This window comes from Buteo buteo, chromosome 4 (genome assembly GCF_964188355.1).
Source record: "Buteo buteo chromosome 4, bButBut1.hap1.1, whole genome shotgun sequence".
NCBI classification, from domain to species: Eukaryota; Metazoa; Chordata; class Aves; order Accipitriformes; family Accipitridae; genus Buteo; species Buteo buteo.
Genome location: NC_134174.1, coordinates 65,610,679 through 65,635,573, shown reverse-complemented (window position 1 = coordinate 65,635,573; position 24,895 = coordinate 65,610,679). Strand labels below are relative to the sequence as shown.

General features: G+C 38.9%; 1 protein-coding gene across 6 annotated transcripts in view; it reads left to right on the top strand.

Annotated features, from left to right (window-relative positions):
• The window catches only part of CHST15 (carbohydrate sulfotransferase 15), a 48,317-nt gene that overhangs the window by 4,880 nt on the left and 18,542 nt on the right, over positions 1-24,895 (top strand). For 5 of the 6 annotated variants that reach the window (XM_075026573.1, XM_075026577.1, XM_075026576.1 and 2 more), the window contains one exon: positions 23,093-24,171. In XM_075026573.1, coding sequence (XP_074882674.1) covers positions 23,584-24,171 — 588 coding nt within the window. In that variant the 5' untranslated portion in view covers positions 23,093-23,583. Of the gene's footprint in view, positions 1-7,224; positions 7,242-23,092; positions 24,172-24,895 lie in introns of those variants that run through there. The other variant, XM_075026578.1, reaches the window with a different exon arrangement.

Sequence of the window (24,895 nt, the reverse complement as noted above, 5' to 3'; positions counted from 1 at the left end):
GTGAGTTTTAACTGGGAAGAACTGTGAGATCAAACAAAAAGAGTGAAGATAAAATGTAAGGCTGAAAGATGTACAGAGAAAACAAGACAAGACTGCCTTGAAAAATGCAGACTTCTGTAAGATACATAAGAAAGATAATGAAGATTTATCTGCAACATGTCTACTTAGGGGATGGAAGAAGCCTGGTAGATGCCTGTGTTGAAAGAGTGCTATCAAAGTGGGCAGCATGTTAGAAGTCAGTTAGCAATATTGGATGGTTTCAGATGATTGAAGATGATAATGTCCTTATAGGGTCTACGTGCCCAGTTAGAAGTTCAGGTCTTGGAGCAGTATGGGGAAAAAAGCACATAATTAAAGTGCTTTAGATCTGGCACCAAGTTAGTAGTGAGGTACCAACAAATAGGAGAGACCTCAGGAAAAAAATAATAGAAATCAGGATTCTGGAAGGTTTTGCACATGATTTGAAGAAAATGTAAAAGCCCAGTATTAACCTTGCTGTGCCTAAGCTAGAATATAATGGCCTGTGAGTGCCAGAATTTATTATTCCAAAGATGGAGAAGGACTCTGTTTGACTGGTGCAGCCAGGAGGTTTGACTGTGTAAAGCTAGAAATGGGAGGAAATGGAGAAGGGTAGTTTAATAGAATATTAAGAGTGTATATCATGTAATAAGATGGGTTTGCCTGCAGGGCCAGCTCTTCACAGGGGACCTTAATCTCTGAAAATTCTTAAAAGCAACATGTTTTTGCAAGTCCATCAACTACCTTATCTAATATTCCTTTCCAGCCTCTTGGATTTTGTCTACTTGCTAGTTGAGAAATTTGTCTTCCAACTAAGCTATGTATGTATTAAATAGATAATGTTCAACAGATATTGTTAGTGTTAAATAAGTTAAATGGGTAATGAATCTGAAATTTCTAGGATTTTTAGGGAACACTCTGAAAGGTCAGCTTTTCCTAGCTTTTCACAGATTTATTTCACCATGTTAGGCTAGCGGTTGTGCTCCTCTTCTGTCTTCCATCCCCGGTTAGTGCATTTGCAGGAGTGCTGCTGTACAGTTCATCCTTCTGCTGAAGCCTGAGGAAATTTCCTGGGGCCATTTCTGGAAGGTATTTTGGATGCTGCTTCGTTGAAGTGGAAGAGGAGCAGGCTGCACGTGTACATCAGGTTTTAAACCCATGCAGAGCTGATGCCAGTTCAGCTCCCCGAAGGAATATGGGTTCACGCCGTGGGGTTGTGCTTCAGAATCAGGGACTTTTTGCTTGTTTTGTGGCTCCCTGGAGCTCTAGCCTGGGATAACATGGTGATATCTGGGTGGTAACTGCATCCATTGCAAGTGCAGAGGTCAGATAAAAAGGCTGGGTAGAAACACTGCTGTGCATTAAAGGCTACCGATAGAAATTGCAACACGAGATACAGTGGTGGTCTTTTCATTTAAAAAAGACAAAAACGTGCTCTAGAGCACTTCAGCACTGAGTATTACAGCTTTACACCCTGAGCAACTCATCGGAGCCATTCATAAAGTAAATAATTTAGATGAAAAATTTCATAAATTATAGAGCTATGAAAACAGTATCTCAGGTTGAGGATTAACTTGCCTGAGGAAGAGATAAGGATAAATCAGAATGAAACCACTATTGCTCTTGACATTTAGTAGTAGAATTACTTTGCAAAGCTATTTATACCAGCTTTAAAACAGTTTCAACAAGAAATGAGATGTGAGAGGTGAACAGAAGGGAATGTTGGAACCTAAACTCATCCCTCTCATTATAGGAAAGAGGAAAAATTCATTTGTCTAACATCAGGCTATTTTAAATACTGAAGTGTTTAACTCTTCAGAGAAGATTTTTGAACATTGCTAAGGAGATCAGCAAAATTAAAAATACACAGCATAGTAAAATTGAATATATATTGGTATCCATGGAAATCCCACGTGGATTTCTCTTGCATTAGGGTGGATCAAGAGTAATTCAGCTCTTGGTTTTCAGTGGTGTAAGGGGGACCAGAATCTGGCTCCTCCAAACTGTGGGCACTGCAAATGTTTTCTGGTTGTTTTGGAGAAGTTCAGAGTCCTCTGCTCAACGAAGTGTGTGGCTGTAGTGGTAAGACTGGTAAACTGGTCTTAAAGCAGTGGTTTGCTGTAACACTCTAGTACTTCACAGTGAGTAGCTTTTCGGTTAAGTCCCCACTACTTTTGGGTTGGTTTGGGTTTTTTTTAAATAGATTTCAGTAACTCTTTGGGTAAAATAAGCTTCTTAGATGGCTTCAAATCACCTGCTGCTTATTTCTGCTTACAGCTTTAAAAATTGAGCGTTGGTGTTGTTTGATATCAGAGTTCCAGTGTTGCAATAACTCATTTTGGTGTGATACAGGGGAATGCATAAAAAGCTTCTGCTGAGTTTTGATAGCTACTTCTTTTAACGGTACCCATTAAGTGGGTGTAGTAATCTATCCGGTTTTCCAGTTTTTTATCTTGCCGTACTAGTACATTGGGTAATAAATGAAAAAAAGCACTAAAAAATGTACTGTGAAAATACAGGTAAGCACGTAAATATCAACAGTGATTTTTGTTGGACTATTACAAGTCCTAGATTCTAAGGCTTTTCAGCATTAGAAAATGAACTGAAACTTTATGACAATGTGTATTTGTGCATTAAAAATACTTGCCTGTTACTGAAACAAGAATATCCCAACCATAATCACTAAAAATTTTACAGTGCAGTATTTTTAACAACCTTCTTTGTGTATTTTTAAAGATAACAAATAATTCCGAAATAGCAAATATCATTAAGTTGCATTTAACACAAAAATTGAGTGTTTCAAATGAGATAATATAAATGCTGTGTTCATTCCAAACAGCAATTCTCAGGATGAACCTCTGGCTTCATTAAAGTCAATGAAACGTCTTCCTGCTGACTTCAGCATGCCAGGATTTGAAAAAAATAAATTGAAATGGGATCTTAAAAAGTTTTCTTCTTGATGAATGACTGGAGCTGAAGTCATTCAGCCGTACTTTTCTGTGCATATGTTCTTCAGTTCGGCCAGGAAGTCTTAAGGTGAAGATAATGTCTGGTGGGGATGAGGGTATGTGAAAAGGAAATAATAGTTCTCTTTGAAATAATCTATCAGTAGTTGTGTTATCCCAGAGGTCCCCTTCTATTGAGATACTGTAGTCGTGGGCCCATTTCAGTGCTAAGGGAAGCTGACTGTGCAGGTCGACGTTCCTGTTAAGGATATTTAGGCCTTAAAAGTGATGGAAAGCCCCAAAGTCCAACTCTTTATTTAAAGTATTGCATTTCTGCATTGTGTGGGTAGGAGTTTGGATGGTCTTTTGCATCAAGTGCAGCATTCAGGCATGGTTTTAGGGACATTTTTAGCTTTGTCCTTTTGGCATCAAGGATTTTTATGTAGCAATTGAATAGGAGGAAGGAATTAATTTGATTTAGCGATGTCAGACTGAAAATGAAGTTCCTCTTAGCACATCCTTCGAAGAACGCTCAATGGCTCTGGATTTAGCCTGCCATCCGCTTTGTTTTTGTAGGGATATTTTTGAACTTCCTCTGCTGGTAAATATTTAGAGTCTGTTTATATTTCGTCTGATGTCTGTTAGATAGTGCTTACAGTTTTTTTTTCCGTAAATACTTATTACTGAAGAAATTGGCGTTACAAGCCTTGAAATTGCACTGCTAGCAATTTTGTAATTTTAACAGAAGCTGACTGACAGTATATTTATTAATTATCCAAGAGAGGCTTATAGCTTTCTAAAAGAGAACTTTATTTCTGGGCTGTAGGTGTTGGAAGGGGAGCTGTAATTGCTTTATGTCTGGAGCGCAGGTTCAGGTGCAGAAGGCTTGGCTGGATTAGATGTGACCATCGCTGAGGATCAATAAGGTGGGAAAAGTGGAAAGGCTGTTTCAAATTTGTAAAAGTTTTAGTCACCAGGATGCTGCTCAGCTCAGAATGAAATTTGCAGCTGTTTCTTTTTTGTTTAATTAAAATCTAATGAAAAACAATTCGGAGAAAGCTGAGTTGATATGAGTGACTTTGAGCACTTGAAGGATTTCCTTTGCAAAATCCTGTGCAGCCTTTTCTTACAGCCTGGCTCGATACGATTCTCATTGGTGTTGCCCAACTAAATCTTAGTGCTGTTTTGCTATGCCTTGCTAATTCCTTTTTGGAGTTGTGGTTTTCCTGATGTGAATATGACAATCCCACTTTAATCAGATAACAGCAGTTGTCACTATGCATAGGGATTGTGATGCCTAGGAGTCTCAGAAGTATCTGTGTCAAAATGAATAAATAAAACATCTAAAAAGCTTTACGAAGAAGCAGTAAACTTAAAAATTGAATTAGTTAGCAGCACTGAAATGAGCTGCCTTATTATATTACAGCATATAGCCACCAGATGTCACTTATTTTGTACACCACTGTGCTGGGGAGAAATATGCCCTTGGTATGTAAAAGGTAAAAAAAAAAAAAAAAAGGCAACTTTCTACAAGTGGCTTTTTTTCTGTTCTGTTTTGCCAATTCATAATTGGCATCTGTCTTCCTTGATAAATATTTTCATCGTAAAATAGATTGTATAGATTCGTTTCTCACAGATAAAATAGACTCGTGTTTTTTATGAGCCTTAAATGTCAGCAGTGACATTTTGAAATTCTGTCTTTAAGAAAATAATTAATAGGCTTACTAAATTTTCAGAAGGATGAAAGTACATGTTATGGAAAGGACAGTTTTATTATTATGAACTGTACTATCATTAAAGACACATTAACAAGTGGCTTAAATATATATTCATCTTCAGCCGAGTTGAAAGCAGTGAGATGAGTCTTAAAGTCATGCAGGACTGAAAGCAAGGTGGAAGTACATGTCGGCAGGGGAAGGACCACTTCTAAAATCAGAGAACAGCATCCACTTATAGAACCATGCAATTCATCCTCAGAGTTTAAAAGCTTCAAAGAAAAGTGTAAATAAAGATAGATAGATGGGGATCTATCTCTAAAGTGGAAAAGGAACACTTGGTACCCAACACAAAGCTGTTTTTCCCGACCCCAATGAGCATGAACAGTATCAGTGAGCAGGATGAGACAACTAATTGCTCACCAGTGAGAGCGAGAAAAGGGTTTGTGATCTGGGTCACGGTGTTCAGATGTGGTTTTTTCCTCCCATTACCCGCAATGCTAAATTGAGAGCAGACCCTCTTCCATGGTCGTATAAGCCTCGTGCTCATTTATTTTTTGGTCTGCACTCAAAGGCAGCACCGTTAGAAAGGGGAAATTTAATTTTCTGGACTTGAAGCAGAAAGACTGAAAATTGAGTGATTTCCTGAAGGGTAATGATTAGTGGTTGTTTTTTTTTTTTTTTCCACTGGTAGTAATGTAGTTTGTTTTTATGTTTTAAATGTATTTTCTACCTCAGATTTCAGTATGGGATGGAGTCATACTCGTTCTGTGGATCTCATGCAGGTTGGAGGGTGTAAATCCATTGCTCTGAGTGAATGATATGAGGGTCGCTCTCCAAATTATTTTCCTTTTGAGTCCTCAGGAGCAGCTGTTTTGTAAGACTACCTACCTTCATTTTTCATCTGCGGTGAAAAATGTACTCTAGCATGGCATTCACTGGCTGGAGGCAGAGTTTGACAGAGACGTTTTTTCCCCACTTTTCTTCTATGCTTGAACAGAAATAGAGGTGGGCAAAGCCCTCCTTAACTAATAGAAACAGTGCTGACTTCTAAATGCAGCAAATGAGTGTTTTAGCAGCTAGTATGAAACCAATTATATTAATGAGGGTTCCAGTGCCTTAACTGAGAGTTGTTTATGAGACCGAGGGTTTCACTTCCCAGCTGCAGGTCTTACACCATTGCTCCCGAAAATGCCACCTGCCAGGTTTGGCCCCCACAAGTGCTCGCTGCTGCCGTCATGCAGAGGGGTCCCGGCACGGCTCTGCCATGGGGAACGCGATGGCAGCTTGGGAAAGTTGGAAAAATTACCTTCTCTGTCTTTTGAGCTCATGGAAAGACTGAAAGTCGCTCCCTTTAATATGGTTACTGGGGGAAATTCAGCGCTGTCTGCCTTAGGTGGTTTATTTCTAACTGGATTGCTGGTGACTTTCTATGTTGTACAATACATATCTGAATTTTGTTCAAAGTGCCTCAATCGCCGTGTAATGGGATTCCGAATGGTGAGTTAGGAGATTTAGATTTTTCTTGGGCTTCTACCATTTTATGCCATATGGTAGTATAGGTAACACACGTCAGTACTCTGTCATTTTGTCATCCACAAATTGAAAAGCGCTCTGACATCTGCCGTGGGGAGTTACTCCAAGAAAGTGAGCACTGTCCGTGCCCCAAGGATCTGATACACATAGACGTTAATCAAGCTCTGAGATAGGTTTGAGTGCACTCCAGCATCCCCCCGAGTCTGCTGCATATGGCACGAATGTTTGCAATGAAACTACCGCCTTTACTCATTTAATTAGTTTTTCAGGTCGGACAGAAGCTTCTATATAAAAAGATGAATGAAATAATATATACGTTGTATTTAAATGTTCACGTTTGGAGAATACATTTTGTTCCAAATCAGTTTTGCTGGCATAGCTTAGCTCTGTACAAGTAACCTTTAGGAGGAAAAGTAAGAATAACTTCAAAGTCAAGTTTTCATATGTAAAGGAAGAAAAAGCATATAATTGTGAGGTTTTCTTCTCATTTGCTATTATTATCAAACTCTAGTTTAGAAGAGTGAGCCATGCAATAAAGAAACTGAGGTGTATTATCAGCATATGATTTATTTTTTCACTTAGTGAGAACTGTGAAATTTTCTGAGTTTATAGATTATGCAGAACTTCTGAAGTCACTTGCTTTGATATAAATGTTTTGGATGCTGAGGGCATTTTGGGGGATTTAAACATGCAAGAAAATTGTAAAGTAAATCAAATGGTCAGCGGTGAGACTATAATTTCTTTTACACACCTAGGATGAACGGTTTTCTAGCATGCCTAATTTCTCTGCGTACTGGTGAAGTAACTGCTATAAAAGCAGCAGGACTGACTCAGTTATTCACATAGTAGGTTTCTTTTTTGTCCACTAGGAAAAGTTTGTCTGTCAGGGCTTGAAAACCGATCCCTGGGCACCTTCCCTTGTTGACCCTGCGTGGTTCGAAGCTCTGCTCCAGCCGTGCAAAGCGGGACCCGCTCTCCTGAAGCACATGGGAGATGCAGAAGGGGATGCCAAGTCCTCCTTGAAAGCGTAAGCAAAGAGATGAACTGGTAGAACAGTTACGTTGCCAAAGGGTGGAGGGTTTTCATGGGGAGAGCACCACAGCAATTCATGATTAAAAAACCTAACAGAAACAACCAATTTGGGGGACGACCTCCTTGCCCAGAGTCACGGAGGCTCCTGCCAGCTGCTGAGTCACATTCCTGAAGCTTTGATGGAAGACGTGGCATTTCGTGGCACTTCATTGCATGTTGCTGTCTTTAGATGTGGGTGTGGAGTGATCTTTGTAGAAGACAATGATTGATACGGCTTTTCGCGGCAACTGCTGTGTTTTGTTAACACTGTTCTTGAGGGGGGAAAGCGTTAAAGGAAACTGAGCACGGGCCAACATCTACAACATCTTATTTCTGAAACCATACAGCTCCTTTTGGTGACCACTGAAAAAATACGTGTAACTCAATAGCATTCTTGATACAACAGGTCAGTATAGACCCATTTTTCACATTCTCTGGATCTGAGGCACTGAAAGAACCATTGTCTCTGGAGCTGCAGTTTGGTGCAGTTTGGACCGAGCTCTTCTGCTGACAAATACAGCGTATTTCAATACCATTATCTGCATATAAAGTGCATATTTCCTCATTGTTTTGTAGTGGCTGTCTCTCACATTTGAGAAATGAGCACTGCTTTCCTAGAATGCTTGTGTTGTCACTTACTTGATAGGGTTTTAGGGGTTTTCCTTGGTGTTACTGTTTATAGTAGTGCTTAGAAACCATAAATGGGCTTGGAGGCCATCTCTGCTGGCCTAAGACACCCCAGTAAGCTTTTATTTCAGTGTAGTCCCTGCTGCAGACATATATTAAGGAATTTCTAGTTTAGTTCACATAAAAAATATTCCCTTCAAATGCATCTGTACGCTCTTGATGTCATCTTCGTCTCCTGCGTGCCTGAAAGCTTTGAAGGCATTAGCAGCCTAAACCAAGTTATTACATTAATCACATGAAGTCAAAGATTCATGTCTTTGACTCAAGATAAAGTAAACACTATTGGCAACAGAGAAATTTAAGAGATGGAAATGCATTTCAATACTTGGGAGGTATTTTTGCTGGAGATGTTTTTTGGCTAGATACGTTAATCCTGCTAAATTTGGAGCTTACAGGTGCTTGCAAAGTATTTTGTGGAGCATATTCTGGAGATGCATCTAGTTCACTGCAGAGTTTAATACTGTTAATGCTCTATCTCAATTTTTCTGCATTAGAAACTGAGCTTTTTGGGTTATCATTAACAGTCATGCTTCTATTCTTGCAAAGCTGGCTGCCAACTGCAGTTGATGGAATTTGTTTCATTTTAGATTTCTTCTGTGAATTGCTTCAGTAAATGGTTTATTTCAAGAAGTGGAACTCGAGCTCCAGAACTAGTGTTGATCTGATTTCAGCTGCAAAGTCCTAAAGCGACTTCATGTCCTCCTCTATTTGTCTAGAACCAAATATATCAATAAGCACTGCTGTTTAAAAATAAAACCTCATTTTAACCTCCCACTGCTCACTTTTAAGTTGTGCCCTGCTACTCCCAGGGACACAGGGATTTTTCAGCAGAGTGAGAGCTTTCTGGCCGGAGCAGAGAGTTTGTGAACAGTCGCTCACCCTTTCTCTTTAAAACTGCATCCTCTGGGCCATCTCAGGAGATGGTCTGTCCCACGGAGCAAGCAAGAGCATCCCGGCCCCAAGCATCCCTGCACAGCACCCAGGTGGTGTTCAGGTAGGGGTCAATAAAGACCACCATGTGAATTAGGCACTTGTGCCATCTGGGAGGTCCATCAAGGGTGGGATTTTTTTTTTTTTTAATTTCTCAATGCGAGATCTTAAAAAATGAATTTTGAACCCTCTGCAGTTTAAGCAGAGGAAGAGCGGAAGGTTAGTTTGAGAAAATCTCCCTACAACAGAAGTAAGTTAATTAACATCTCCATTGGGAAAAAAGTCTCGTAGAGAGCTTGCCTCAGATCGCCTCTGCTCCGCAAATAAAGACCATCTAGTTTGTTAGGCTAAATGTTGCCTTTATGTTGCAGAAAACATTGCAGAAGAGGCAGGGTGTGAGGGAGCGCATGCCAAATTTTTCTTGGTGCCTTCATCGTTATGCAGAGTTGGTTGGGTTTGGGGTTTTTTTTCCTGGTTTCTTTCCATGGAAATTCAGTAAAGAAAGTTCTCAGATTTTTATCTTGTTTGTTTACAATCTGCAGTCCAGCTAAGGGCAACGTAAAGCATGAAAAGGTATTTGTGGTTGTGTTCTTTCCAAGTGGAAAACAAGTATACTGAAGCCAAACATGGGCAAAACCTGCAGGAATACACAGTCAAGTCAAGGGAGTCGGGGACTCAGTGGCTGAGGAACAGATTTATCTTATTATTGTTCTGGATATTACAGTATTTACTTACTGGGTCCCATACATAGCATGGCTTTTTTTTCTTTTTGTTACTACTGTCGTAAACAGGGGGCTTCGTGCAGTTGCAAGATTACCGGGCTGGAGTTTACCATGTTATGAAAATTGTATTTTTTTGAGAGGCTGGTGAAAGATTGCAACATGTTCTCTTTCTTGTAATAACGGAAATCAGTAAATAATGAAAATATTTGAATTTCTTTGAAGTTTGTGATAGAAGTGTTGTTCTTTAGCTGTGATGATCTAAAAATATGAAAGGACAGTAATGAGTGTTTAAACCATTATCAAATGGCATTAGGTTCCACATCAAGAATGTGCTCTGCCTATAAAGATATATGTTGTTAGCAACAGAAAACAGAGTATAGCCATGCAGAAACTTCTTCAGAATGATGGTATCTTGTAAGCTGGTTAGTAAAAATTTATTGCACTTTTGTGCAGTTAAAAAGCACACGATACGGATGAGTGATGGAGTCTAAGCCTTGGATGAAACACTTATGAATAGTGGTAGGACACTTTGGAAGTAAATGTTGCTTGACTTATGCAGAATAAACACTTTCCTAAGATGCTGAAAGCAATATACTATATTCCATCAGACGGGTTTTGCTTAATTAACTGTAGCCAGAAGTTACCTACAGGAATTTTATCTGGTGATACTGTGTTACTCTTACAGACATAACTAATCAGAAATTTCTTGAGAATACTTAGACCTTTTGGGGCATTTTCACTCGGACTTTGAATCTACTTCGCTTTGGAACAAGTGTGTAGGTTCTTGGTACTTTAATGGGCTGAGATTGATCTGCTGGGTTGTTGCTTAAAGAATTGTCGTGGTTTAACCCCAGCCAGCAACTAAGCGCCACACAGCCGCTCACTCACTCCCCCCCCACCCAGTGGGATGGGGGAGAAAATCAGGAAAAGAAGTAAAACTCCTGGGTTGAGATAAGAACGGTTTAATAGAACAGAAAAGAAGAAACTAATAATGATAATGATAACACTAATAAAATGACAGCAGTAGTAGTAAAAGGATTGAAATGTACAAATGATGCGCAGGGCAATTGCTCACCACCCGCCGACCGACACCCAGCCAGTCCCCGAGCGGCGAATCCCTGCCCCCCCTTCCCAGTTCCTAAACTAGATGGGACGTCCCATGGTATGGAATACACCGTTGGCCAGTTTGGGTCAGGTGCCCTGGCTGGGCATGAGAAGCTGAAAAATCCTTGACTATAGTCTAAACACTACTGAGCAACAACTGAAAACATCGGTGTTATCAACATTCTTCACATACTGAACTCAAAACATAGCACTGTACCAGCTACTAGGAAGACAGTTAATTCTATCCCAGCTGAAACCAGGACAAGAATTAAAGTTGTTGAACATTTATAAAAGTTACTACTAAGCTTGGAACACAGTTTTTGCTTTTTTTTAAAGTATTGAAACAAAGCCACAGTTGTGATTTGGCATCAATGAATAGTTTTTGTTGACTAATTTTTGTTTGAATTTACAAGAAACTTTAATGACAGACTCTAATACTCAGTTTGTCTTTTCAGGACGCAGCTGTGTATGTTTCCTTTCACCCACTCAGCACTAGATGAAAGATGAAATGCCCTATTCATGAAAAAGCACTTAACATAGTACTTATGTACAGATGAGAGATGTTTTTCCATCCATTTTAATGTATGTCTCATGAAGAAGGTACCATATATGAGTCATAACAAAAAATTTCAGATGACTGTGTTAAGATAGTAAAGTTTATGGAGAAAATTGAGTTTGGAGGTGGAGGAAAATCCCTTCTCAGTCACTAAAAATCAAATGAGCAGCTGTTAGCATATATGTTGCTCTAGAATTGTCACAACAATATTGTGTTTAAAGCAACGTTAAGTATCACGTAGACCGATCCCCTGCAGAAAGACTGCTTATTTATGAAGCGTGAAGGTATATCAAATGAATTCTAGTAGATACCATTTGGCTGCATTAGTGCATGCAAAAACATTTTACCACACCATGAGATAAACAAGGCACTGAAGGCATTACGTTATGCATATTCTATTTATTCCATATAATGTTATTCATCCCTCAAAAACAGCCTTAAATTAGCAGCTGATCTCTCACAACCCACAAGATTTAGCAATTTGCAAAGTGGCAGTAAGTATTAGATTTCAGATGGTGGAAAGAATATGTTTCTCACTTTAAATCAACTTGAGGTAGCAGCTGCTAAAATCAAGTAAAATCAAATGTGTAAAAAGAACAAGATGGTAATCAGAGTAACATAACTGTGAATGCCCACTATTTTGCTGCATGCCGAGGCTGAAAATGCTTGGCAGGACCGTTGGAAATACTCTCAGAACATTTTTCTCCCACGTGCTGGGGCTGGACCGGTAATCAATACAAGAGACAAAGACCCTTGCTTAAAATAAATCTTCAGCACTGAAAGATCTCTTCCTGCAAATTCAACTGTGCTACACTAGCTCTCCGTCTCTTCCCCAAACAGGAGTCAGCTGGCACTCTGAAGGTGAAGATTTGTTTTTCTGTAGCACAGTGAGGCTTTGGTGTTCATCTCCCCTAACCTTAGAGGTGTGGATGGCGGATGCCTAAATCTGAGGCCGTCACTCAAACCTCACATTGTAGCTGACACAGAGAAATTGGCCGTCCAGAGCAATTTCCTCGTGTTCAGATAAGGTGATGAAAACGAGCGTGCTGTCCTCACCTGACTGAGCTTTGCATGAAGGGAAACCCCATATCTCTATTGAGCAAGTTGCTCCAGGAGAGCTATTTGAGTAAATTACAGCGGTATCTGTCCAGAGACCCAAACAACGAAGCAGGCTTGGAAGCCTGAAAATAAAGCAGGATGGGCAGCTGTCAGAAAGAAATGCGTAACAAAAAATGGCCTGCATATTGTAAGTGAACTCTGTCGATACTAGACCAATTCTTTGCCTCTGGAGTTTTCTGAAGATAAGTACTTATTTATTTTTATTTATTACAGCCTGACTGCAGGGCGTATGGGAGCTGTATTTAGATATGATATTTTTTCCCACCTGCCACCCACAAACCCCCTGGATTTGTTTGATAAAAATATCTGGAGTGGAAGATCTTCATAACAGATTCAGCCTTCATGCTTCATGTTTCCCTGTTGCATTAGTACTTATAACAGGAATTTGGCTGATTCGTGGGTTGATTGTGTGATTTATTCCTTGAAAGAGCATGTAGGTAAGAATTTCTATTATTGTAAAGTAATGTGATATCCTGTGTTGGCAATGAAACTTCAACGGCTGTTTGATCTTCTTAAAAATGTAATAAAAACATTTGTGGCAAGACCAGCCTTATCACATCCAGTCTCTGCACCTCAAGTTGTATTTCAGGTGATCCTTTTACCTTTACTGTGAGCTCTTCGGTTCTTTTTCTTTTGCTACATAGCAAAAGAAAATAAATATGGCAAATTCAGCCTGAAGAATTCTCACTGATATTAAATCACTGAATAAGTGATTTAACCTTCTGTGTCTGTCTTCATCTTATTTTTGACATCGGGTGTCTTTCCAGAGATTTAAGAAAATGCACTTTTTCTTAGCAAGGGGTAAAAGTTAACTCCCATTAGCATTGGTATTTTATATCTGTTCTGGCTTTTAGTGATCTGATCGTTTTAATGAGGGACTGACTGTTTTTTGTTAAATAGATGTGATTTCTGGTTGTATTCTGAATACCAGAACTTTTAAATCTGGTTCCAGATTTTGGGGAAAGGAATCTGTAAGCCCCACAGAACGGATGCATCAGTTTATCTCTGTTTTCGTGGGATGACCTCAAGGACTGTGTAGGATATATTGGGAGGTTGCTCGCAGTTACTATGAGAATCTAAAAAAAAAAGAAAAGATACTGAACTTCAGCCATGCATAATGATTTCAGAAGCTGGCTTAAAATGGCTTTTCTGTGACAAGACACGCACTGGAGTAATTTATGTAAAGACAAAGTTTTTCTACAGTGTGCAGTTTTTTCACATTCAATATAAATCTGTCAGTGTTTCTGTAGCAAGACACTATGTGAGATGCATAGAAACTAAGTGAAGTGAAAAGATGAATTACTGGAGATGTTGCACATCATAGGCAGCAAGTTTTGATCAAGAGTTGAGAAGCCAGTGCGTACCGTAGGCAAAATTCTGCTCTGAGCATCCTTATAACTACACGCGAACAAAATTGTGCTCCATGTTTGTACAAGAGGAAGGACAGAAATACATTGGTGTGAGCTCCACCTTGACGCAGGATGATGGATTCACGGTGCTTGGGACACGTGGTGCCACAGGTTGGGTGGCTGGCACCGGTGGTTTTTTTCTTCCAGGGCTTTTGGACCTGCGTTTCTGGAGAAGTCATTACAGTGCTGATGTCCCAAATCCCTACGCTTCTCTTCAGCTCTCATCAAACCTTCAGTACAAAACTTGCATGGGAATAGCTTTTGGAAAATGACCTTGACCCGCAGGGGTGACTGTGGATTAATTGTTGGCGAGGTCTCATCCCTGCCTTAAATGTGGAGGAACCAGTCCGTTGTCTTCTAAACCTATATGCTAGTTTAGATCTGACTGGGAGACCATAAGATAGTCTGGAGTTTATCAGTAGGCCAGAGGTTGGCTGGCTTTGGTTCTGTTTTATTTCCCTGCGTGGACTTTTTCTTCTGCAAGTAGCCCCAAAATAAATCATGGGTCTGATTCGAGACTGATTTAAATCAGGTGAAATAGAAAGAAAAAACAACACAGAAGTTGTTAAATTTTTTAGTGATATTTTTTCCTCCTGAAAAACAGTTTAAATTAAAAATGGCTAATATCAAGCTTGATTATTTTCACATTTTCAAGGCAAATCAAACAATAACATGTCAGAACATGTAGATGTGGCATGTTAGGAGTGCAAGAAGCTGGACCTTCGTAATTTCTAGGAACATGCACAAGACTTCAGGTGTCGTAACTGGTTTCTGGGGGAAGGCATGACCATGCTGTAGCTGATCCAGGACAGTCTCCTGCTCCCCTTCCCTCTCCCCTTGCCTTTTTTCCTTGTTTCCAATAATCTGTTTATTCAGGCAGTGTTTATGCCCCAACTGAGTGGTGATTTGAGTTCAGTAACTATTTCCTGAGCATTGCAGCACAAATCATAAGAGTGGGTCCTTATTTGATTGAAATGACTACCATTAACGCTGATTTTAGGGGAGTTTGCTGATTTTTTTTGCAAATGGAGGGTGTCCTTTGTTCCATTCTCACATTTTCTTTGGAAGTATATCGATGAGAAAGGAGCAGAGCGTGGTTGGATTAGATCTGGAGAAAGAACCCGGCTGGGTTATGGAATAAGCTGCAGTTATTTAGGCAAGATTGCTGATTCAGTGGTGATTCAGGAGGTTTTCTTTGGCTTTAAAAGACTTCAGAACCAGGTCCTTTAAAGAATATTTTACTCTTGAACAAGGGTTCAGCAGTTGTTCAGCAGGTTGAATGTATAATCATGGATTATGACCACATAATCTAGTTTTTAAAATATAACTGGTTTTCAAGTAGTTGCCTTAAAAATGTTTGCAGTGGGTTTATATAATTTCTTGGGAGTTGCATTTATTGATTTTTTTTTTAAATTAGGATTTTTAAGCAAATAGCGGTGCTTTACATAACTTCAGTCTGCAGGAGGTTGCTGAGCTTTGTAATGAGTCCTGCTGCTTTTCTAAACCACTGCAATAGCTTTTTTCTTCTTTTTTTTTCATTCTTTTTTTTGCAAGGAGGCTGCAGAGGTCGGTGATTCATGATTCTCATTTTATTGACATATCTTCTTTCTGGCAGCTTGTTGATTTCTCTGAGGTAAATAGATGTGAGTTCAAGCAAAGTTTATTTCCAAAAATGTTAACTTGAGGGGCCAAATGTGTACAATAAGCAGGATAGAGAAAATCTACGATTACTCCTCTCCTTTCCTAAGCTCATTTTCTTTTTTTTTTGGTCAGTTTTTTATTACTCATACTGTTTATTTATTTAAACGGTACAACCTGCCCGCTAACAGGATGAACTTCCTCAGGCTGTACAAATACTTCACTACACTTGTACAAATACTTCAGCTTGTTCTGAAGAGACCATGTCTGAGAACAAAATCATCATGCAGCCTGTAGTCTGGTTCAATCCTTATACCTTCCAGTAAGCTCGATAGCTAAAGAGTATCCATAATGGTAAAGTTTTGCAGGTTTTTTTATGTGTCTGGAGGTCATAAACGTATCTTGCACAGGCTGAAGAATTGCTGTTGTATGGGGAGAAAGCTGGTCCCTGCTGCTATGGGCCACGTTGCAATGGTTGATGGAGGAATGGAAGAGGAATTATGTGGTTGTGCTGCACCACTACTAAATATTGCCTTTTTTTTTTTTTAATATATGAAAATTTTATGAAGGTTTTTCTCTACCATCCTCACTCTGCCCTTTCGTTTCCTTTCTTCTTCATGTGAGTCATGGAAAGTTTATCACGGTACAGTTGTGGGCAGCGTTTCGCCTAGAGACCTTGATCTTTTTGTGACTAATGACAGCCCTGTCTTCACAGGAACTCGAGAGTGAAATATTACCAAAGGGAAGTTCATTTCTGGAGTGTTCATGGAGGGTGTGGGATCAGCTTTGCTCTGAGATTTCAAAACACATTAGCAGCACAAAAAGAGAACTTGAATTAAACAAATCTTCCTGATTTGACAGGGAAGGCACTTCGGCAGTAAGAATATTTATCCACATTAGTGAAAACAATTGGGAGATTATGCATAAAACTACATAACTCTTACTCAAAGGATGGCATTAGATATTATTAAATTAGGAGCCATGTCCTCCTTTAGAAGTTACTGACCAGATGAGATCCAGCAGTATTATCTTTTCCCTTATCTTTTTTTTTTTTTTTTTTTAAGTTTTTGCTAAAGGTGCTTATCCTTATTTTTATAGCACCCGTAGCTTTCATTTAAAAAAAGAAGAAGGGGGGGCAAGGGCTTCCTGCTGCAGAGGACATGTTCCACATGTCTGCTTTGGGTGATGCTTCAGCTGAAGCATCTTCTCGTGGTGCAACTGCTTCTCATCACAGAGAGAAATAACAGACATCCCAGCAGCTGAAAGTCCTCCCATGGCAAGGAAGCCACAGAACAAGAACATGAAGTGCTCTTGCGTTTCCATGTATTAATAGTTCTCGTTTTTCACTTTTGCTGAGAAGTAACAGGATTCCTTGGGAAAAAGAACCCATTTTTTCTCAGCTTTAATAAGCACATCATCATACAAATCCTTGATGTGATGCCTGAGTGGCAATAGGAAAATGGACAGAAAGAAAAAAGCCAGTGTGTTTTGTGAGAGCGCGGAGCCTGTCCGTGGGAGCTGCAGCTGAGGAGGATGCTTTGGCTGTGCTTCATCCCATCTCGCCTGAGAGCCGGTGGATTATTTTCTAACTTGTTTTAGACATCCGTATTTTAGGCTGTGACCTGCCCAACAGGACAATCTTAGCGCAAATCTTCAACTGGCACAGATACTTCTGTCCCTCTCTCCTGCCTCTGGCCATGGCTGGTAATAAATGCTCAGTGGAAGAGTATATGAACAGGTATTAATAGCTTTCTCCAAACCCCATCCCTTTCTAGCTTCTGGGAATTGAGGATAGCAGCCATTGATAGGTTTATTCTCCATAATTGTTTAACGTCTTTCAAATCCATTGGTACTTTTGGCCTCAATGAGTTCCACATTTTAATGATATGGTGTGAAGAGCTGAAACAAAGTGCTGTAGCTCCGTTGACATGAAACAGAGAAACAGTTATACATCAAGCTGAGAAATGTGTTGCTGGTGTACTTGAAGTGTGTTTATAACAGGTTAACAGCACGCCGCTCTTTCATGTGGTAGCAGGAAAAGCTGAATATGGCTGAAAGTAACAAGGCTAGTATAAAATTTAGCCTTAAGAGTACTAGCAAAAGTTTGTTTTATCTTGCTTTTAAAGAATTATGAAAAAAAGGAAAGCACATTAAATATTAAGGCTGGTGACCTGAAAAATAAGACATACACTTAGATGTCCAGAAGATGCGTGTGCATGTAAAATCTATTCCATCTGTTTTATCTTATTCATAGAGGAGGAGAATTTTAGTTATATGACTGAGCATATGAAAGTAATTTCTTTTTATCGCTATTTTAATTACAGTCTTCCCTTACAAACCTTTAAGACAAAGGAGAGCAATTTTATGAAATGTTTATTTAACAGAAATAAAACAGAATTTCAAATATTTTCTATATAGTGAACAAAAGGATGTGAATGATGAAAAATCTTGCAGGTTTTATTTGTGGTGGAATTTATCTTTTTACCCTACTTAGCTTCCCACATGGCAATGAGTAGGACATGGTGGATATTGCATTTTCAGTAGATTATTGTAAGGCTCTAGCAGGCGGCTCTGCCATGTGCTGTTTGCTTTTGTGGTACCTGCAAGTGTTACCTGCCAGCCTTCTCTCCCGCATCCAGCAGCCTCCATACCCAGCGGTTCCTCCTGTTATCTAATGAAGGAATTGTGTGGGGAAACTAGCAAAGAAAAGGTCTCACCTGTATGCTGTTAAGTTCTCTGTTGTATATAGATATATTTGTTAGCTTGAGTCAGCTTCAATTCGAGACAGTGATGCAGGTCCCCTTGGCTTCAGCGGGAGTACACTGAAATCTAAGATAGCTATTCATTTTTTTTTTCCCCATTCCATTGTGTGTCATATCTTATATCCATGTTTCCTATTTAGGAGATTCCCAAAGATCCTCATTTTTACGAGGAGGATTGGTTTTGGCCAAGGAGCTTGAAAAGGTTTATGTTGATTTTGTGGTTAGAGCTGGTATACATTTATGTACAACAGACAAATACCATATAGACATGCTCATAAATAATTCACCATCCACTTCAACAAGAGGAAATTACATGCTACATTATTCAACAATACACAAAGACACTGCTTGTTGTGTAAAGAGAGTATTCTGCCAGTGAACCGACAGCAGTTTTGCAACTAAATGTAAAAAGACATAAATGGTTTATTACCAACTCAAATCTCATAGCCGTTCCTCTGCCTGCAATTCACATCCTTCTGCTTTCAGTATTGAAATACAAAAAAGGTGAAGTGTGTCTGTGGCTGTGGTTCTCACTACTGGAAATGTTGAATGGAAGAAACAACAATAAAAAAAGATACTGTAGATGTCTTGATTTCGTGGGGTGAATGAGGAAAACGAGGGCTGCTTATGCTGGGAAAGGATTCTGGCCTTCTGGTGAGCATCTTTCATCGCATGGTAAAAGGTTGGGGAATGAACTTTTGTTAAAAACCTTCTTGGTAAAGAGGAGAGAGTGGCAGAAGGGAATTATATCCTGACTTTTCTGTGTTCATTACAACTGGGTTTTTTTATTACATGAACATGAGAGTAGAAAATCATGTAAAATGCTATGTCTGCAACTAGCGGTTACTAAAAAAAAATAAAATCAACACCTCTATTAGCTGAGTAATATGTCATATTGCCCTGCGGTAGGTCGTCAGACTGATCATCTAATTAAGCAGTCTGTTGTAGAGCGTATGCATAAGTTGGCAGAGTTATGGTTGCTGGTGGAACTTTAAATTTTCCCGCATGACTGGTGTGATTAAGATCTCAGTTTTACTATAGCCTAAGCATATTTCTTTTTTTTTTCTTTCTTTCCCTTGCATCAGCTTCCTGATAAAGCATTTCCCTCAGCTGTCAAAGATGTAGTTAACATAGTTTTTCCTTAAGTTTATAATATTTGTAATGGAGTTTCATGAGGAGTGTCTGCACTTGGAAGGGTTTCGATAAATTCCAGTCCATTTTATTAACATACAAATGGACATAAGATAGGACAGAGAAGCTTATGTGGTTTTTCTAAGGTCCTGCACTCTGTATTCATTAATGTATCTCTGATGGCTCTTTTTAAAAATTTGAGAATTAATGTCAAATACACAAGTCTTGAATTGATTCTGCAAGACTGTCAGATAAATCCGTTCAATCAGTATCACTGAGCAAGTTTCAGATCCCTTTTAGAAGAGAACTGGAAAATAAATTGGATTTTTTTCAATTTATTTTCTAAATAGACAGTGCATAGTGACTGGTCCCTCTGAAAATAAACAGCAAGGAGCTAGAGAGCAGAGGTCTGGGAGAATATTGAGATACTCACTGGGTGTCAAAGTGGAGGAGTTCAAGGTGGAAGGATTACATGAAAACAAATGTGTAGCACATGATAAATTTAATTGAAGTGATGCTGTAGGGTACCTTCTGGTTACCAGATGTTTTTATAGCTACCACTGTAACCTGCAGTCCCTTCTTTGTGCATATTTTTGAAGAGGCGCTTTTCTCACCTCCCTTTTCTTATCTTTTGTTATGAGGACTCTCATCTCCATCCTCTCTTTTTCTCCAGCCTGTTTTTTGGAACTATCTCTGTTTTCATGATTTCCTCTATTTCCTCCGTGGATGATGTCCAAACCTGCCCTGATAGTACTTCTGTCTCCTGCCTCATTGGTTTTTTTTTTTCTTTGAAGATCTTTGCTGAGATGTCTTATTGCTGCCTGAAATGTTTACTTGCACGATGGAAACTTTTCACTTCTTGTCAGGACCTCCCTTTCTCGTCCTCCTCCTCTCCAGCCATTAGGACCATTGGTGGTGTTTGGACAACTGACAAGCTCTTTCCTGCTTTAAATCTTGGCTCCTTTCTGTAGCTTCTCTTTTTCTTTTGGACATTCATTTGGGGCCGGGGGGGGGGGGGGAACTGAGAAAGCATAAACTTTCTGGGTTTAATATTACACACATGAATCTGATTTAGTCTCTCTAGTCATTCAAACTTCTGTCAGAATCATCACAGGTCCATTTCTTTAGAGAAGTTTTTAAGACTAGTTTCTTTGAGAAGTCTTACACTGCTTTTCTTCCCTTTGGTTTAAATATAGTCAGTAATGATTATGCTACGGTTTCTGTCTGCCTCATCTGACTTGTAGAATAAACCCATTAAGGAAATATTATTTTTTTTGTAGGGGTGTATTTTGCAAATACTTTTGTTTGGTATTTATCTAAATAATTATTCTTGATTCCTTGAGACACAGCCTGCTTGCTCTGGTTGCAGAAATACTCCAATATGTGGCAGTGTTAGGTGGGAGAAACATCAAGAATACAAATGATTTTACAAAAGCACTTTGTCTCATACCAAAAATGAAGCTAGAAGAACAATGACTAATGCAGGATCTGAAGTAACTGCCCCATTTGATCTGGACACTTTTGTAGGCATGAACCAAGAGTTATTATCTAAAATTGTAGCAACGTTTCTTAAGAATTAAAAATAAGTGTTGCAAAAGCTAAAGGCAAAATAGCCAAATTCTGGGACTCATAATTAGTAATGATTATACGTCTATGATTTGATGTGTTGTAGGAATAATCAGAGGACCCTTTGTGTATCTATTGTATTGTCATGAGAAGTTATTTTCGTTATTGGTTTGTTACACAAACATGCACTTCAGAAATGTGTAAGTCTGTGTTGTTTCTTAGGAACCAAGGGACAAAGTCAGACAGGAAGATTTCTGCTGAAGACAGAGACGTGCAAAAGGATGAGTTAAGTTAGACGGGTTTGGGTGGAATGAAGAAGACTGTAGGATAGGGAGGAAAGAAAGATGTTTGGAAACAACGCAGAGAAAAAGCATTTCTGAGCCTTAAAAGGAAAGAGAAGAGATTTTTTGCAGAGAAGGAGCAGCTACTGTGGGTCCAGAGAAGGGAGCCACTGGCAAAAAGTAATGAGAAAAAAATTTGTACGTGGTTACCGAGGTATATTTAGACTAGGACAACGGTACCTATATGAGAATTATAATGGTGTTGATTTTTTTTGTGTTACTCTGACAGTACACTAATTTTTCATAAGTTTGAATTGTCAAACATCTCTCTCTTTTATATTTTGGTTAAGGTGACTTGGAAATGCATTTTTATTTAAGTAGTAAAAGTGAACGTTAGACCTTTAGACATCCCATACGCAATGAGCGGGTTCTGTGGTCTAGTGAAGTTAATTATAACACAGATTAACTTAATCTGAAAAATAATTTTAATTAATTAGCATTTCATCATCCTTAGTCCTCTGGGCAAAAGATATCTTTCTGTTCATGTAAAACAGTTGTGCGCCTGAATTCTTCCAGCTCCTTCACCTGCTGCTTTTATCTGCAATAAAGTGTTATGTTTTACGTGTGGAGTCCGTATGCCCTTTATTGACCTCGCGCAAAAGGGACAGTCCTTTATTTCTGTTTTTCAGAGGCAATATCGAGCCTCTTAGTCACAATATGGTTAAAACTGTTTGTATTGAACCTTCAGGGCAATTACTCAGGTTAATACTGGGGTTGTCGGTGGAAGGGCTGAGAAGTGACAAAAGCCAAAATAGAAGTTCCCTGTCAGAGCCATATATTGCTACTGTCCCTTAGGTTTTCCCCATCTTCTTCTTTTCCTTTTCATCCTATGCCAGTTTATTGTTTTGCTTCTGACTTTTCAAGTTTGTTTTAAAATATTTCCTGTCTTTAGTTCCCCCAGAAAAGTAATTCTACAAAATAAAAATGCTGATTTTCTAGTATATAGAAGAAGGTTTGTTAACAGTTGATTTTGACCTTAAAATGTGGGTAGTTCCAGTAAGGTATTTAATAAACGATGAAAACAGAAATTCTAGAGCACCTATGCATAAATATGCTTTAATTAAGACCGTCCTTAAGCTGATGACTTGTTTGTGACTTTAAGTGTCTCTGCTCTGAATGCTGCCTGGAAAGCCAAGCACGGACATGCTCAAACCAAGACCAAAGCTTGACAGTACTGAAAGCATCTTGGTGACTTGGGAATACATCACGGGTGGTTACTCTTGTCCCAGAATCATTTGGTCCAGAAACCAGAGATTCTGTCATGAGCCTTCGCTCGTGTCTATTATTTAATCTCTTCAATTTGCTGAATGTTTTACTTCTGGCTTTGGGGGTTTTTGTTTGGCTTTTTGTCTCATATGCTTGAAAGGAGACTGTTATCTTATCCCTGCCTTGTTCTCTTAACTAGGGTCCTACCCCACTTCAGGACAGTTAATTTAAGGTCCCCATGTACAGATGGAGTGTAAATATTTAAACCTGCGTTACTGGACACTGTCCAAAAACGCTTCCATATATAAAAAGCAGATTAAGATCTCTTAGATAGGTTAGTGAGCAGCTGAGGGAAGTCGTGTAGTGTTACCTGTGGTAGCAACTGTTCATTGATGTGAGCAGACGGGTGAATGAAAAGAAAGGGCAGCTCACGGTGAACTTGAAGCCAAACTTTTCCTGGGTTTAATATCATGAGTGCTGCAATTAATATACTTGGCAAATAGAAGACATCTTTCAAATAGCATTGTGAAATTACTTGTGCTAGATCATGCTTTGCTATGGCTTTGAATGAAGGTCAATGTAGATATTATGTCTGCTGTTCTGTGTGTATCTATATATATGTTTTTGTTTCTTTAGGTTGTACAATGCAAATCTTTGAAACCATCTCTGGGAAGATGAAGCTTCCAGTAGCAGCAGTCTGGTTTGGAACCCGCTTGTCTTAAGAATACCTGGGAATTTCTACCCATATTTGCCTATTCCAGCATAAATCAGAGGACAATGAGTTATTTTTATTTTTTGCATATTTTCACGCTACGTAACAATTTTTCTTCCTTCTCATTTTGTTCAATGGGAAAAACTTGAGCCAGTTGTGTAGCTGATTCTTACTTCGCCACATTCCTCTTTCTGAGCCAAATTCTTGGAAACCACATCACAGTACATGTATTTTTATGTGTTTGTTTTTTTGGTTTTTTTTTCCCCTTTATGTGACTTATGTCACTTTTTGAATGCTTTTACCTATTCTGGTTTGAACCTGTCCTTTTGTGTTGCTGAGTAGTCGTAGAATCACTCAAGGAATCGAATAATTTCAGACTTACAGAAGATGACTCATATGCTTCAGAAACATTTTTATGGCTGTGCTTGGCTCATTAATACAGGAGTTTAACAGTAGTAATATGAGGTATTGCATTAATTGTTGCATACATTTATTACCAAATGACTTGCACAGACAGTGTTTCAGATGCCGTGGACCTAATCATAATAACCAGAAGTGTCCTGTTTGCAAAGGAGAAAATAAGATCCCTTTGTACACTGACAGCAAGCAGATGAAGTTGCTTGCAGTTTTGGAAGTAAGGACTGATCACAGGGAAAGCTGGAATGGATTTTTCTGCTTAAGGAAGGGGAAGCTATGCAGCTTAATATTTGGGTTGATTATAATGACTCTAGTGATGGCATCCTACATACTGACTGGAGCCAAACATGGCCTGTTGCTAATATCGTCTCCCTTCCATTACGGAGCTTTTGCTAGCAATCCAAGCTTAATGGACAATGAAAGCCTTAGTGACATGAAAGACCATTACCAGCCTTCTAAAATGAATATTTCATATGTAAAGGATTATCCAAGCATTAAATTAATTATTGACACTATTACTTCAAAGATAGAGTTTATGACAAGACAGCGCCCTGATTTAGAAGAGCTGAGGAAACAAGAGCCACATGTAAGTATGAGTTGAAGTGTGTCTTAAACTGCTGTATACTTGCTTATTTCAAGACTTTTGGGTCAATCTTTTACTGAGATTAAAAAAAATGCAACTGCTCAGAGGTTCATACAGTGATTTACATCATCTAGAGCCTCCTGATTTAAACCAGCTGAAAAGTTGATATTGTAGATCACGTCCTTCTGAGTCATGGGCAAAATAGATGGGTTATATAAATGGTCTTGACATCTGAAACAAAAAATCAGACAGTCTTCCGATAGCTGTACAATCTCATTGAATTTCTACCTTGTCTCATGCAAAATCATTCTGACTTAGATTTGCCAGTCACCCTAAATGATAAATAAGAAAAGAGCCTTTCTAATAACTGAATACCAGTGTGCCTCCCTGAAAATCCGGTCATTGCAAACCTTGTATTTCAGAGTTAAAAACTGGAAGTTAATTTGATTTGAGTATTATGTGTTTGACTTTAAAAAATAATTCCTGGGGTTGCAGGGGAACTGGGGAATTATTGAGGTCCTTTCTGGCCTTAAAATGAAAGGATTTGTAAAGCTACTCCTCTCCCAGTCCAACTGTTTGTACAGGATTTGATTCTGGTGTCATCAGAAGAAATAAGTTAGGTCAACTTTGTCGTTAAAAAAATAAGGGTTAAAAATGTCCACATAGTGTGTCCATTGTGTTCTCTTACTGTGCTAAGCTGGAAAAGTATAACTGTCAATTTTTTGCT